This window comes from Leptopilina boulardi, unplaced genomic scaffold, assembly GCF_019393585.1.
Source record: "Leptopilina boulardi isolate dan_hultmark-lab unplaced genomic scaffold, ZJU_Lbou_2.1 LbouV2_354, whole genome shotgun sequence".
Taxonomy (NCBI): domain Eukaryota; kingdom Metazoa; phylum Arthropoda; class Insecta; order Hymenoptera; family Figitidae; genus Leptopilina; species Leptopilina boulardi.
The window spans coordinates 1,068,808-1,084,729 of record NW_026137923.1 but is presented as its reverse complement, the minus strand read 5'-3'; the positions used below and the strand labels follow the sequence as shown (position 1 = coordinate 1,084,729).

The following is a 15,922-nucleotide window of genomic DNA, read 5'->3' as shown; positions in this document are numbered from 1 at the left end:
ATATGTATTAATTTCAATATAAAATACAAAATTATGTTATCAAAATTTATTAACAAATAATTAATCCTATTAAAATTATGTGAATTTTAAAAAAGCTGGTCCTATCTAGGACCTAAAAAGGACCCTTATATTGGTCCTAAATAGGCACCCAAATTAGGACCAGGCTAAAATCGCATCACCAACCATTTTAGGACCAAGTTAGACTGCCAAGATAGGACCTAGATAATAAAACGGCAAACTAGATAGGACTAAGTTAGGACCATTTTTCAATTTCCACACGGGTATGAAGATTTTGCAAAAATGTTTAAAGTGGACCTGATAAACCCATTTGTTTAAATAAAAGATTTTTTTTATTCCTCTGTTTTTCTAATTTTTCAAGTATACCTACAAATTTATTTCAGATTACTTTTCCAAACTAAATGATTCTGAAGAACAAAAAACTCTATGTTTTAAAAATTTAGCAAAATAGAGGGATAAAAAAAAGAATTTTATTTAAACAAATGGGTTTATCAGGCCCACTCTAAAAATTTTAATACAAAATCTTCAAAAAGTTTTAAAAAAATCATATCCAAATTAAAAAAAAATTAATTTCTTTATAAAAAATTGCTATTTGTTTTATTAAAAAATTGAAAAAAAAATCTTTTGTGAACATTTATATTCAAAAGTTGAAGAAAAACTGAAACTTTTCGTTTCTTGAGAAAAATTTGCTAAATTTAATACTTTCATTGCCATTGAAAAAAGGGGTACATTGAAAAAACCAAAAATTCATAATTCCAAAATTGTGGTACTTTTTTAAAAAAAAACTTTTTTTTCTAAAGAATAGAAAAAATATATTTTTAACCGAGAGATCGAGTTAAATTTCACGTGAAATCGCCCATATAAACTAAAAATAAAATATTTTAAACTCATCTATAAGTTTTTATATACTGCAATTCTAATAAAAAAAACAGCTTGTAATCGATTTTTCCAAGAATTTTTTGCGCTTCAAATATAATCTTGAAATACAATCATAGCAAGTGTTATACTTTTTGTTTTGCGGTGACAGGGACATAGACACAAGTTTGTATGCGGGGATGCGATGAAAGCTAAAAACTTTTTGAAGTCAATTATGTCGACGATTATGAATATATAGAGTGTGATACAAGTGTGTATACTATAAGCAATGAGTATATTATAAGAATAATTTTTTGATATATATATATATATATATATATATATATGTAAGGGTCGATGGCGACGATTGGTCAGTTTATATTCACTTTTCCCATTGACCATTTGAGTTTTAGGGTTGGTCGTCACTAACATTCCAGGGGCGGTTCATGAAGAATTGTTGAATTACGCGCATGTCTTTGAGGGCGGAGGAAACCACCTGCTCAACGAATAGAAAATCCACGATACTATGATAATATATATAATATTAACACACGTGATCTCACATCCGTTTCATCCTATGTCACTATTTATATTGGCCCCAGCGCATATTACGGGAAATGTGAGAAAACAATATTTTAAAAAAAATTTTTTTTAATAGAAAAATAGTTACCCCCGGGAAAAAGTTTCATATGTAATTTCGCAATGATTGTGTATACATCTTGAAAGAATAAACAAATATAAAGAAGAATATCGTGTGTGATATTGAAGGCAATAACTATTATGTGCTTTTAATTATTTTTTTTTAATTATCCTTTTTTTTACGGGAAAATAAAATTTTTGTTTTACATGAAAATAATTTTATCTGATAGTTATTGTTTTGTTAGTTTAAGAAGAAATTCAGAAGGGAACAAGTGCTGAAGAAAATGTGTGATTTTGAAAAAGAAGTGAATTCATTTTAAAATTGTCAGTGAAGATGTTGTTCATAAATAATTAATTTTAAACAATTATGTGTTGATTATTAAAAAGAAATTACGTGCGTGTTTAATAATTTCAAGTTGAAGGGGTATTTTTTTTATAAATAAGAGAAATGAGTTCACAACCTCATTCACGAAATTTCCGTTCGGAAGATGCAATTTCTGGAACATTTTCTGCATTGCATTTTCTTCGGAATTACAGTCTTCTTGCACCGCCTCCAGGTATAATTTTTTATATCCAAAAAATTTTTTTTTTTTATTACAAAAAAAGAAAGGAAAATAAATTCTTCTTTTCACTTATTATAATATTTCTGAAGATAAGTTTAAATGTTTCTTCAAATAATTTTGATAAAAAAAAACTTTTTTTCTGATCCAGAAAACAATGTTTTAGATCAGAGGTATTTTTAAATATATAAAAAAATTTTTTCTTTGGTTTTTTTGTTTGGTAATTTTTTATTATTATATTATTCTAATTTTGTTGATATTTATTATTTATATATTTATTTTATATGAATAAAAATTTTATTAAATATTTATTATTTTAATATACATGTTGAAATATGTTAAATAAAATAAAAAAGAAAATAATTGGTAAAAATCGTATTGAATTAAACAAACAAATGTTATTGGTCAGACACACAGAAAGACAGACCGTGAAAATTTATATATATTATTATTAATATTGACTTAATTTAAGAATGAAATAGTCATAAATACCTAGATATATTATTTTGTTTGTATTCAAAACCAATTAATTTTATCATTTAAAATTAATTGAAAATAATCATAAGACTGAAATTTTAAAGAAAGGTACATCGCGATTCAGTAGAACAAACTTTATAATGGTCAGACATGTAAAAAAGGCGACCGTAATCATTTTACTTATTTAGTAATATTAAGATTAATACTTAATAAATAACAAATTTAATAGAAAATTGATTTAATTTTTTTATTTATAATTTAGAAATTGTTCACAATTCCAATTGTTTATACGAATTTGTCATATTATAATGTAACAATAATTTTTAAGCATTTTTTTATATATACAAATAACAAACTTTTGTTTACATCATTTATTAATAAGAAAAAAGGTTTTGTTTCATTTTGATAAAAAGGAAAAAAAATTATTTATAAAGAAGAGAATAAAAGTATTTTAAATAAATAAATATGAAAATTTTCTACTTTATCGGTGTTACATATAATATTAGTGAGAGCTAAGACTTTGGACGGGATCTGGTATATACTTTCGAATATATAAGAATTTGTTAGATTGCGCTAGTTATCAAATTCTTTCACGGAGTAAGCATTTCATGCTTCGCGTGAGGCTAAACAAGTGGGTCGAGATTAACAATAATTTTTTGAAACAGAAAATTTACTTTCAATTCCTCCAATAGCCGTGATCGTCTAGTGGTTAGGACCCTACGTTGTGGCCGTAGTAACCCAGGTTCGAATCCTGGTCACGGCAATGTGCATTTGTCACATTGTCACGGTGGAGGTTTTTTTTTCTCAAATAATGTAAATTAAAATTTTTTTTTATCTCTCTCTATATTATTATTTTTTAATAAATTAACTATTATTTATTTTTAACAGAAGCTGTAGCTTTAGCACTGAAAAATAAAATAATAAAAATTATAATAAGTTTTTATAAACATTTAAACAGTCTTTAATTAAAAATTAATCTTAGAATTAAATATATAAATATGGCAACTATTTTTTTAAAACATGATTACAAATTATGCTGGAAAAAATATTCTAAAATTAAGAATAAATAGTTGACACCTCTATTGTAAAATATTTCAATGTAATTTCTACACTGAAAGAAACGATTAGTTGCGATTACCATTTCGTTAGTAAGAGTATTTTTGCTAATTTATATTAGTTACTATTACGATTTAGTTAGTCAGCTTAACTATTTAGTTAGTAAGGTGACTAATTAAATAGTTATTACAACAAACTAATTAGTTAAACCAACTTATAAAATAGTCATACCAACCAATAAAAATAGTAACCATTTATAACTAATAAATTAGCAATAGATGTGATCTAATGTTTGCTATCGGATCTATCAAAATTAGTAACCACAGCTAAATTTTTTTGCAACGACAACGAAAAAGTTTGATAAGATAAATAATATAAGTCATAATTTTTAAAAATTTACTGTCACAGAAAACTTTTTTGACCCAACAGCAAATTTGTTCGCTGTCTCTATATGTAATGCTCCGCGACAAAAGGTACCTATATTAAGCTATATATATATTAAATTTTTTGGTTATATTTAGTGATAGTTTTACCTCAATAAAAAGTTCTATTTTAATTAGACAAAATCAAAAATAGATTTAATTGAATGTTTTAGATGTAATAAAGACTTAAACATCAATAGTTTGTATAAAGTGTTGACCCTCTTTATGTATTTTTACTTCAAAAATCAAAAATATAACCTAAAAATTTTGGGAGTTTAGGTACCTTTTGTCGCTGAGCGTCACATATTAGCTAACGTAATTTGATGTAACAGCAAATAGTTCGCTGCCACAACAAACTTGTTCTATGCGCGTCTAATATAATAATAATAATTATTATTATTATAAAAATAATAATAAAATAATAAATTTATGACAAGAGAAAACAATAACTGATTTTTTTTAAATAAGAGAACTGTAAAAAAAACCTCCACCGTGACAATGTGATAAATGCACATTGCCGTGACCAGGATTCGAACCTGGGTTACTACGGCCACAACGTAGGGTCCTAACCACTAGACGATCACGGCTATTGGAGGAATTGAAAGTAAATTTTCGTTTCAGAAAGTTCGTGTTCAATCTCGACTTATTTACTTATGCGTAACGATAATATTATTTAGACTGGAGGCGTATTCTTTTGCGTTTCATTATAACTTTCTTCGACCGTCGCGTTGGAAAAATGTTGTTCAATTTAGAGCTTTGGTGTATACTTTTTATACAAGGAAAAAAAAAATTGCTTACAGACGTTAACTGATGTTTGCTATCGGATCTATCAAAATTAGTAAACACAGCTAAATTTTTTGCTATGACAAGAAAAAATTTTGCTGTGATAAACAATATCAATGTTAATTTTTAAAAATTTACTGTCACATCAAACTTTTTTCACCCTACAGCAAATTTGTTTGCTGTCCCTATTTTAACCAACATAATTTGTTGTGACAGCAAACTTTTTCTATGCGTGTATATATAAATACATATTGCTAAAATATACAAATTATTCAAGTAAATGATAAAAAATATTCACAAATCATAAAAAAAAATTACAAAAATAAAGTAACTTTTACTATACTTTGGTAGTAAATCCTATCTGCCCGGAATTTCTGCTCATTTCTGTCAACTTTTCTTTTGTAAATAGTAAAAACTACTATTTCCGGAGTAAACTTTACTATTATATTGTTAATTTTTTCTATTTCCGAAGCAAAAGTTGCCAGAAATGCGTAGAAGTTGCGGACAGTTTAAGTTTTTGTTCGTAAATAATAAAAATTACTTTATATTTTTTTCTGTGTTCCCGTGACTGTCAGCCGACAAACTTGTCACGATGACAAAGCCTGTTAATTCCGATAAGATGCAGAATTTTCAATTCAGAAATCCGAGGTGTAAAATCAACAAATCTAGTAATAACAATACCAAAATTGTCAGTATCATTATTTTTCTGTGTATATTGTTAATAAGAAAAATTTCAAAAAAATTTTAATAGAAAAATTGCATTTTTGGCCTGTATAATATATAGCGTACATGAGTTTTTAGTTAATTTCAGAGAATTTTGCTTTCACCACCAAGGGTGATGAATCGTAATAAAGAATGAAATTAGTGGTTAAAAGGGAAGTAAAGAAACGAGGACGTAATGATAATGGAGAAACTCGTGTATATTGTTCGTGTGTTGAGTAAACTGCAGTGCTTGCTGAAATTAGTATGATCGTTATCCCTATGCACAAATAAGCTATTTCTAGCGCAGTTATTTACACGGTACGGTGGCTTTTTGCTTCTTAAAATCATAACTGACATTCTAGTAAGTTAAAGTTTTTTTTTACGATGCAGCAACATTCTTTAGTCACTGCTGTCAAGTTCCCACGAACAATGGGCGGTACTTTCCTGGCACCCTTTGTAACAACTTGCTTGCTTATATGGCTTGCGATTTTTTTTTTTACTTCTTTTTTTCTTTTTTTTGCAAGCCGTTAAGCTGTACTATGGTGATAACGAGAGAATATGCACGATTCTAATTACAACGTCACTTGATAACATTCAAGATTTATTAGCCCAAAATATTTTTCTTCAAATGTTTATATATTTTGGTGATTTATATATGCTCCTGACTTTTTGACTCTTTATCAAATTTGTGATAATATAAATTAATGTCACAAATCGAACATGAGATTTATTTTTTTTTAAATAATTGTGTGACTATAAAAAAAAATTGAGTTTTATTTTTTAAATTAAAAAATTTATCTATTTATAGAATTTAACTTCAGGATTATTATGAATAATTAAGTTGTAAGTTTTCTGAAGTATGGAGTTTAAAACAATTTGTGTAAAGTTATTTAATGGAATAAATAACAAATTACAAAATAAAGTAAAAAAAAAGTTTAAAAAAGTCAAGGACGAAAATAAAAATATATATATATATATACGATGAAAATATCTAGTTCAGAATTTCTATATTTCCTATTGTTTATTCCTTACTGAGATAGTATATTATTATTATTTTTTTTATATAGATAACAATTTTTTTTTTATTTTCTCCTACAATATTTTGTTTGAAAATGAAAATATTGATTAACAGCGATAAAATTATTAAAGTAGTATTGTCTTATGAATATTTTACTTTTAAATTATTTTTTTTCAGAAAAAATGAAAACTTGTAAAAAATTGAAATTTTTTTTCATATTTTTTATTTTAAAATCAACATTTTTTAATAATTTAAAAATTTTAATTTTTTTAATTAAAATGTTTAGTTTCTCTACAACCTACACAAACTTTTTGTTTCATCTTGAAAGTTATTTCTAATGTTGATTTTATTGATTACAGAATTATGCAGATATGATCCGTATCATCCAATAGATTTTGGAGTAGATGCTGATGTTATACAAAGTAACATAAATAAAGAAGCACCTTCATCACCTTTAGTACCTTCATCAATGTCTACAACATTTTCGCTTCCAACTGGTCTTTTGCAACCTTCTCTTATTACAACAATACCACCTTTTATGCAATCAGTCAATATTCCACAACCATGTGTAAATTCTACGTCAGGTAAATTTTTAATTTAATTTTTTTTTATCTTTTAAATCCATTAAAATTGGGAATAAATTGTAAGAAACAATGGCCTACATCGACACGTTTGGATAAAACTTCGTTTATTCATTGACCCTAAAGCCACAAAAAAAAAATCCTTGTTTATTATATATAAAAATTATACTTGTTAAAATGTTTATATTAATTTTTATTAATTAAGTGTATTTTTTTTAATTGTTACATCAACATTATTTAATGAAAAAGTAAATAAAAATGCAAAAAAATTTGCGGTTTCATCCCCAATGAATGTATTATCAATAGCCTCGGTAGCGCAGTAGGCAGCGCGTAAGTCTCATAATCTTAAGGTCGTGAGTTCGATCCTCACCCGGGGCATTTTTTTGGACAAAATATTGTGAAAATTGTTCGATATTTAGAAAATTTTCAAAAAATTTTTTATTTTTCTTTTCTAGTTCAATTTTTTTTACTTTATATAGTACTAAAAAACATGTGAACAACTAAAACATTGATCAATATTAAATGACTATATTTCATTAAATATATTTTACTATATAATAAGAGAATTTTTTTGTGTAGTTTTAAAATATAATTGTATCATTTTTTTTATAGATGCATTGATGAATAGACATCTAATTAGTACGGGTGTAACAAGTTTTCAACAAAGGAAACCTCGAAGTGAGAAGAAAGCAATTCCAGATGAACAAAAGGATGACAAATATTTTGAGAGGAGAAAACGCAATAATCAGGCGGCAAAAAAATCTCGAGATGCACGTAAAATTCGAGAAGATCATGTATGATAATTAAATTCACAATAATAATAAATAATTTTTATTTTAAGCAAAAAAAAAAAAAATGATTTATTTACTTTGACAAAAAAAAATAAATATTGCTGTCAGCTCAATTTTTTTTTCTAAATTAAGGGGGGAACACCAGTTGTAACTCAAGAAATAATGCTTTTTACAAGAATATTTTCCAAAAGAACAATGAATCTTTTTAAAGAATATTATTTATTAGTTAAAAGTACATGTTAAAAGCTGTAATTTAAAAGAAAAAAAAAATTTTTTTAACAAAAACTTTTAGAGATATGAGCCATTGAAGTGGCGCCTTAAGAAAAAAGGCGAATTGCGGTGACCAGCATTCTGCAAGTATACTTCGTCTGAAATACAAAAATGAAATTGATTTACATTTATTATAAGATTATCTAGTTCGTGATCGAAGGATTTAAAAAAAAAAATTTGACAAAATGGCGACCTGTCAAAGTCGAAAGTATGATTTTCGTTAAAAAAATACGGTCGATTTTCAGCTATATAAAAAAAAGTTTTGCATAAAAAAAAATCCTTCGATCACGAACTAGACTTATATGTGTAAATGAAGCACACTAAATTTTAAATAAATCGGTTTAATGGTATTCGAGTAATCGTGGTCACCGACTTGGAAAATGTCATTTTGAGAAAAACGCATTCAAAGTTTCAACTTACTTTGTTTTGTTCAGAAGAAATTTTGTTTCCAATTTACAAAGAGTCATCGATTTCTGGACCATATAATAACTCTTCCGCAGTGGTTGCCGTTTCTAAATCATAGGAAAAGGCCATCTGTCGTTAGGGTCAGGTATGGCTGAAGCCACGGGACGCGCCGCTGCAGTGTTCTGTATATCTCATTTATTTTTCACCGGATCAAGTTTAAAATTTACAGACACATTTCTAAATATGTATACTTTAAGAAAATGCAAAAAAAAAATCGATTTTTCGAAAGTTACAACTGGTGTTCCCCCCTTAAGTGAAATTAAAAATATCGATAGAATTTCAGATTCAATATACGATTTTAATACTAAAAAAAATTTCTTAACATTTTGTAGATAGCATTGAGGGCAACAATGTTGGAGCATGAAAATGCAATTCTTCGAGCACAAATTGTTTCTTTACGTGAAGAAACTCAATCTCTTCGGCATATTTTAATGAAGCAACAGACTTCTAGTTTACAATCGATGGATCGTAGCAGATCAATTTCTGAAATAGGACCTATCTCTTTATCCAATGCTCGATCTGTAACTTCTTTAGTTGTCTAAATTAATTATGTATTTATAAAATTTTTATGTAAAAATTATAATCATAACGAATATATGTTATTAAAAACTCATATTATTGCTTTATATATAACAATAAGTTTTATTTAATCTATAGTTTATGAATATTAAATGTCAGGCGTATTATTATTGTTATTATTAATATGTACCATATTAATAGAATTTCGAAATATAGGAATTATTTCATAATATATATTATTTTAATGGAGTAATTCGAATGTAATTCGGCTATTGTGATATTTATACATAAATATAAATAATGTCTGTCTTACAATATCTTTGAGTGTAGATATAAATATTAAAGTTTAATTTGTATAAAAATACATCTAATTTTAAAAATAATAAGTATTGTGAAGTGCATAAATCAGTAAATCGTTTAAAATTATTTTGTTTAGATGTTAAATTTTCTTAAATGTATATATATATATATATATATATTCTATTACACATAGTGAGATATAAAATTGAAAAAGTGATATATAAATATACCCAAGTAGAAAACATATATGTATGTGTGAATTTATAATACATTGAGAAAATAATTTGGCACAATATGTTCAAATTGAATAATGAATAAAGATTCACATTTTTATTGCAAAAAAAATATATAATTTATTTCCTTTTTATAATTTTATTTAGTATATCATTAAATTGTGTATAATTATAATATTTTCAATATACAGTCGACTCTCGATAATTTGAATTTCAAGAGGCATCGAAAATAGTTCAAATTATGAAGAGGAAGTTTGAGAAAATTCAAATTAATAACAGTTTGGATTGCTTAAATGCACTTAAACGTGCTTCATCTAGAAAATTTTCTATTGACACTATAGGTCTGAAAAAACTATTAAATTATATTTTAAATAAATTCAAAATATCAAAAGTTTAAATTTACTAACTTCAATTTATAGAACGTCCTGAGCTGACAGAAATTCAAATTATCGAAAATTTGGTATTACTGACTTCAAATTATAGAGCTTCCAAGGACAAATTAGCTTAAAAACGACTTTTAATTATCAAGTGTAAACCATTGGTTTTTTTTTCAAATTATCGAGAGTTTTTCAAGGGACCAACATCCTAAAACATTTTTTATTTAAATAATTTTTATATAATATTTATGTTATAGTAATATAGTTTTTTAATATTATATATTGATATATATTATTATTATATATCAGTTTATAAATATATTTTTACATATTAAGATTAATTTCCTGTAGAAATTAGCAAGCATTAAGTTCGTGACAATTTTAGTGTCAACTAAAGACACATATTCACATGAAACAATATTACATTGACTATATACATGTAGAGTTAGTTTCAAGTTTAAATTTCATGCAATTATTCTGTCGACATGTAGATGATACGACGGATCTTGAAAATTCTCTTCGAAACACGCAATGAATGAGAAAGTTGAATATCTTCAGGAACTATATTTATACAGCTACATATACTATATATACATGTATATATATAGTTTTAAATGTCGTAAACGTTCACATCATACAATGAAACTTGCTCGCATGTATAATTAATAATAAATGAATAGCTATAGTTATTATTGATTTTCATAAACATATTATAAAAATTATTTCAATTTTAATGATATATTTTACAACGACAAATTATATGTTAATAAATATTAATGTAAGTTGTATATTTACAATTTTTTTTCAAATATAAAGAAATAATTATTAAATTATCCTCGAAATTAACGAATTGTCAATTAATAGTGCTATTAATTAATTATTAAAAACATTTTTTTAATTTGAACAAATAAAAAGACATGTAAATTTTCCTTCGTTGGATCATTTTTAATTAAAAAAAAATAGTATTCTTTATATCAAAACTTGTTCAAACCAACAAAATATGTTAATAATAAAAAAAATTGTAATTAACAATTTTATTCATCCATTTTTAAACTAAATGTCATTGATTTATTATAATATAATTAAATTACAAAAATTATATAAAGTGTTATATAAATTATATTTATAAAAATTATGTTAATAATATAAATTTAAATTTAATTTCAAAAAAACTCTAGTTTACAGAATATACATTTATTCAAAGACTATAATGTAGGGAATGTTACAAAATGGTAATGAAATTAAAAATTGTTAATAATTAATTCGGGATAAAAAAGAATGTTTGAAATTAAATGTTTTCAATTTCATTGTAATATTTCAATGTTTGAATATAGTTCGTCGGTTTAAATAAAGAGGGCCAGCAAGTCACCTGACTTGATAATATGAATTCATTGGATGTTACAATTTTCGCGCCAGTCTATTTAAAAATTTGAAAAAGATAAAATGAAAATTTTAATTAGTTTCTGTACTTTTATTTTATAACTATATAAATAGATGAAGTTATTATAAAGCATATTGTAATTTAGTTTAAAATTTTTCAATTCCAGTAAATCTATAACTATTAAATTTTTTTAACTTGTTTATTATATAGTTTACATAATTACGAAAAAGGAATAAAATAAATTTTGTTTCATCTACATTTTTTATAGTTACTTTCTTTTATTTTGCAATAGACACTTTCGAAATTTGCATAAGTAAGAAAATTTAACTAATTTGAAATAATAAAGAACTTTCTGCTATAAATTAGTTAAATTCAAAAGTGAAATTTTTTTCTAGAAAATTCAATGGTAAAATTTAATTAATTCATATATATAGAAATAAGTCAGTTCTTAATTAAAAATTGAAAATGATTGTGATATAAATAAAACAGATCAAGGAATATCTTAAAAATAAAATTTATTTTAATAAATCATAAAACTGTAATATTAAAATTTAAATAATAAAAATTTTTAGGTTTTTTTTAAATTATTTTTTTGTTAATTTTTTAAAATTAGTTCCTACTCATATTTGAAATCGCGCGGCTACGTTCTCCAACATTATTTGAGTTTAGAGAACTAAACTTGAAAGTACATAAAAGTAGCTATCAATGTTCAGATCACAGGCGTAAGAGGACTTTCATATTACTCTTCACTCATGGTCATAGACCATGAGTGTAAACACATTGTGGATATAAATATAAATAAAGTGATAACAAATATAATTTTTGACATATATTGTGATAGTAAATATTTAATTTATATTTACTTTTTTTTCAACGAAAATTATACATTCGAATATAAATTAAAGATTAGATTATTTTATATGCATATAAATTAGATTTTTTTGTGTTTGTGTGTATATGGAAAAATAAATACAAATGACTTTGATTTCCATTTGACTAAGAATTGTGACGTAGAAATATTTTTATTATACATTAAGGTATTGTTTATTATATATTAATTTCTCTATTATCTAATGGTAATTATACAAAATGAATTATTAATTACATGCGATAAAATTACAAATAAATTTCATAAAAATATTTAGTTTCAGCGACAATATATTATATAGGCATTGAAAATGGATATGTTAATGGTACCAATTTTGGCTCTCTCTGAAAATTCAAAAATATTAATTTCAACATTATTAAATCCTATAAAAGTACTGCCTACTAATAAAGGATTACCAAGGTAATATTAATTAAATTTTTAAATGTTTATGTCTTAAAATTATTTTTATTTTCTGTATTCATAAATAATTATAATTCATTTTTCTTTTATAAATTTTTCAAAAATTCATATAAAAATACTGATTAAGTATTTTATACTCATATAAGTAATTTAATATTTAGTTTTTATTTATAAATAATGTAATTATTAAATAATCCCTTGATAGTGTTTATTTATTTTTGAATTTAATACTGCAATTAAAACTGAAATATGTTTTCTTTAAAATTACCTTAATTTTAAGTTTATGTGTATATTCTTTTGGGTTTATGAGACAAAAACTTTTTTTTATTATTCTCTTAGAGATTGGAGAGGTTTGGTTCATGTATTTGAATTGCCCGGCGAGATAATACCTTTACTTTATAATCATAAAAATCCGTTCGAAGGTATTTTAGAGAAAATTGACAATAAAGCAACCTTAAAGGATCTCCAAAATGCCTTTAAAACAATCGAGAGATGGGACGTGTTCGATGACACAGAACCACTTATTGGTAAATTTTACTAAAAAAAAAGAAGGGAAAAAAATATAGATATTATTTTAATATTTCTTAAAATGAAATAAAAAAATTACTTCATAATTTTAGAAAAAGATGTCCAAGATTATGCTGAAAATCTTAAACGATCTCAAAAGACTGCCGAAGCTATTTGGGACAATAACGATTCAGAAATACTCACAATTGGTAAATTTTTTTTTTTATAAACTTGGTATAAAATTAAAAAAAAATTCTTTTCTTTTATATATTGACTTTTATTATAACTACATCTATTGTTATGTTTCTTATAAATTTCAGGAGATCAATATAGATCGAGGCAAGGTTTAGAGAAACAACATTACGATGCATTTATTTTATATGCAGATGAGGATTACGATTTTGCTTTGCGAACGATAGAAGAACTTGAAAAAGAAGATTTGAAGGTAATATTATATTATATAATTTCATAATTAATCACATAATGCAATGGATTATTTAAAAATCAAATTTTTTTCGCATTCAATTCAATTCATTTCAATTCATCTTTTTTATTTCATTTTCATTCAATTTAATGTTGATCTGTAATATTAATAAATGATTTTTGATTTAGGTTTGCACAAAAGATAGAGATCTTATTGCTGGAATATCAATTGAAAACGAAGTTATCATGACATTGATTTCAAAACGTTGCAATCGACTGATTGTGATAATATCTCCAAATTTTTTTAAGAGCCCAGCAAACACATTCTTCTTAGAATTTGCATATGCTGTGGGAATAAGTATGTAATATTTAAAAATTGTTAATATTTATTTATTATTTTTTAAACATTAATTGGAATTTAAATTTTAAATTGCAGAACAAAGGGTGAAAAAGCTTATAGCTTGTATCTACATTGATTGTGAACTTCCAGAGTCATTAAATTATATAACGAATTTGCGCTACAGTCGTAGAGAGTTAATCAACTATTGGGAAAAACTTTGTGATTCCGTAAGAAGTTCGCCACAAATAAAGGAAAGGTAATAATTAAGAGGTCTCTAATATACTAAAATGACAATTTATTAAATTTAGTCTTTAGTTTTGGTATATGGTTTGATAGGAAAATTACAAAAATTAAACAAAATTCTATGTTATATACAAAAATTGTCTATTTTATTATTAATGATTCCAAAATAACAAGAATTTAAAATATTTTGAATGAAATTTAATTTCAAATAACTACTTAAAAAAAAAGTTACAAAAATTTGATGAATGTCTGCCTATGAAAATTAACATTTTTTTTTAAAATACTTTTCAGTCAATCTACAAAAAAAGAAATCAAGAAGAAAAAAAATGAAAATTGTGTGGCTTTACATGACAATATTACTAAGGAAGAGGAGACAAAAATTCATTTGCCAAAGTCAAATTCATCAAAGTCTTTAAGTAAATATCTATTCGGAACAGGAAAAACAGATAAGAAAGCAAATAATCAAATAATATCAAAAAATATTAGTGATGAACAAAATAATGATTCTGGTCTTAGTTTACCTTCTGTCCCATCAGATTCTATAAGTCTTAGTTCAAATTCTTCAAATATACCCTTATCTCCAGATGCAAAAAAGCTTCTGCCAATAAAAAAAGATAAGAAAAAAAAAGATTCACCTCTAAAAGAATTTTTTAGAAGAAAAAAATAATTTGAATAAATAAATTAAAATTTTAACGTGCCTCAATGCAGAAATTTCTCTGCTCAATGTGTGATAATTTACCGACAGTAGTTAAAAAATAAATTTTATTGCTTGCCACTAGAACAAATCCCTATGTTATCGATTAATTTTGAAAAATAATTTTTCTTCAATTTTTTATCGATAAAAACAATTTTTTAAAATTATTATTAGACACAAGATCAATAGAAATAAAAATTATTATCATTTTTCAAAAAAATTTTAATGTTTTTTAAAAATTTTTTTTTACGAAAACTAATAAATGCTTCCTGATTGAAAATATATTAATGCCAAACATAAATTACAAATATTATATAATAATATCATAATTATGAATTAAGAATTACACAATTAAGTTAACAAAATAATGTACATAAAATGTGTAAATATTTTTAATGTAACATTTTCTTATATGAAAATAATAAATATTTTGCAATTTATTTTTTATAATTAAATACAATACACTTTATTTATTAGATTTATTATTATATTAAATTTTTAAGTTTTTTTTTGAGATTTTAATTTTTTAAAGTAGAACGCAGTTCATATTAAATTTATTTATAATGATTAAAATAAATTTTTTTTTTTATTTTGAAATTGTACACTTTAGTCTTATTAATGTAAGCTATAAAAGGATTGCGGAGGAATTATTATACGGATCTCTAGCAACATTTTACATTGCACAGTATTTTCCAAGAAAAATGGTGACATAATCCGTTTAGCGTAACATTACTTTGGATTATAATACAGTAAGTCATCATTTCAACTACGTTTGGAATTTTTGTTTTTTTGCCGTGAAAAAGATATTTTTATTTTAAAATTAAACAGTAAAATAAAACCTCATTAAAAATTTTCAACATTTTTTTCAACAATTTTTCATCATTATTTTGTTTTCTATTTTTGTCTATATTTATATGTATGTATAACTTATGGTTAAAAGTAATTTTTTTAAAAATTAATAATAATTTACAAATAAAAAA

The 15,922-nt window shown here is 24.2% G+C and overlaps 2 protein-coding genes and 3 non-coding genes across 5 annotated transcripts; 4 read left to right on the top strand and 1 right to left on the bottom strand.

The window, feature by feature from the left end:
* Positions 1 to 1,605: 1,605 nt before the first annotated feature.
* LOC127286397 (hepatic leukemia factor) lies at positions 1,606 to 9,309 on the top strand. Its single transcript, XM_051312808.1, has 4 exons — positions 1,606 to 2,069; positions 6,890 to 7,114; positions 7,724 to 7,905; positions 8,970 to 9,309. The coding sequence occupies exons 1-4, from the start codon at positions 1,961 to 1,963 to the stop codon at positions 9,177 to 9,179; spliced, it is 726 nt and encodes a 241-aa protein (XP_051168765.1). The 5' UTR covers positions 1,606 to 1,960; the 3' UTR covers positions 9,180 to 9,309.
* Trnah-gug (transfer RNA histidin (anticodon GUG)) lies at positions 3,241 to 3,312 on the top strand. The gene has a single exon. It is a non-coding gene; the product is annotated as a tRNA-His (tRNA).
* Trnah-gug (transfer RNA histidin (anticodon GUG)) lies at positions 4,543 to 4,614 on the bottom strand. Its single transcript has one exon. It is a non-coding gene; the product is annotated as a tRNA-His (tRNA).
* Trnam-cau (transfer RNA methionine (anticodon CAU)) lies at positions 7,417 to 7,489 on the top strand. The gene has a single exon. It is a non-coding gene; the product is annotated as a tRNA-Met (tRNA).
* A 2,857-nt stretch (positions 9,310 to 12,166) lies between the features above and the next one.
* LOC127286391 (myeloid differentiation primary response protein MyD88) lies at positions 12,167 to 15,361 on the top strand. The gene is made up of 8 exons (XM_051312799.1): positions 12,167 to 12,484; positions 12,593 to 12,735; positions 13,075 to 13,262; positions 13,356 to 13,451; positions 13,563 to 13,687; positions 13,855 to 14,023; positions 14,102 to 14,261; positions 14,540 to 15,361. Exons 2-8 carry the CDS (start codon positions 12,626 to 12,628, stop codon positions 14,913 to 14,915), a joined length of 1,224 nt encoding a protein of 407 aa, XP_051168756.1. The 5' UTR covers positions 12,167 to 12,484; positions 12,593 to 12,625; the 3' UTR covers positions 14,916 to 15,361.
* The last annotated feature ends 561 nt before the right edge of the window (positions 15,362 to 15,922 follow it).

Bases quoted from the DNA above. Each gene is read 5' to 3' on its own strand.
- LOC127286397 (XM_051312808.1), top strand. From the start codon at position 1,961: ATGAGTTCACAACCTCATTCACGAAATTTCCGTTCGGAAGATGCAATT. The intron at 2,070-6,889 runs GTATAATTTTTT...TATTGATTACAG, and splicing joins TCTTCTTGCACCGCCTCCAG to AATTATGCAGATATGATCCG. The intron at 7,115-7,723 runs GTAAATTTTTAA...TTTTTTTTATAG, and splicing joins ATGTGTAAATTCTACGTCAG to ATGCATTGATGAATAGACAT.
- LOC127286391 (XM_051312799.1), top strand. From the start codon at position 12,626: ATGGATATGTTAATGGTACCAATTTTGGCTCTCTCTGAAAATTCAAAA. The intron at 13,263-13,355 runs GTAAATTTTACT...TCATAATTTTAG, and splicing joins TGACACAGAACCACTTATTG to AAAAAGATGTCCAAGATTAT. The intron at 13,688-13,854 runs GTAATATTATAT...TTTTTGATTTAG, and splicing joins TTGAAAAAGAAGATTTGAAG to GTTTGCACAAAAGATAGAGA.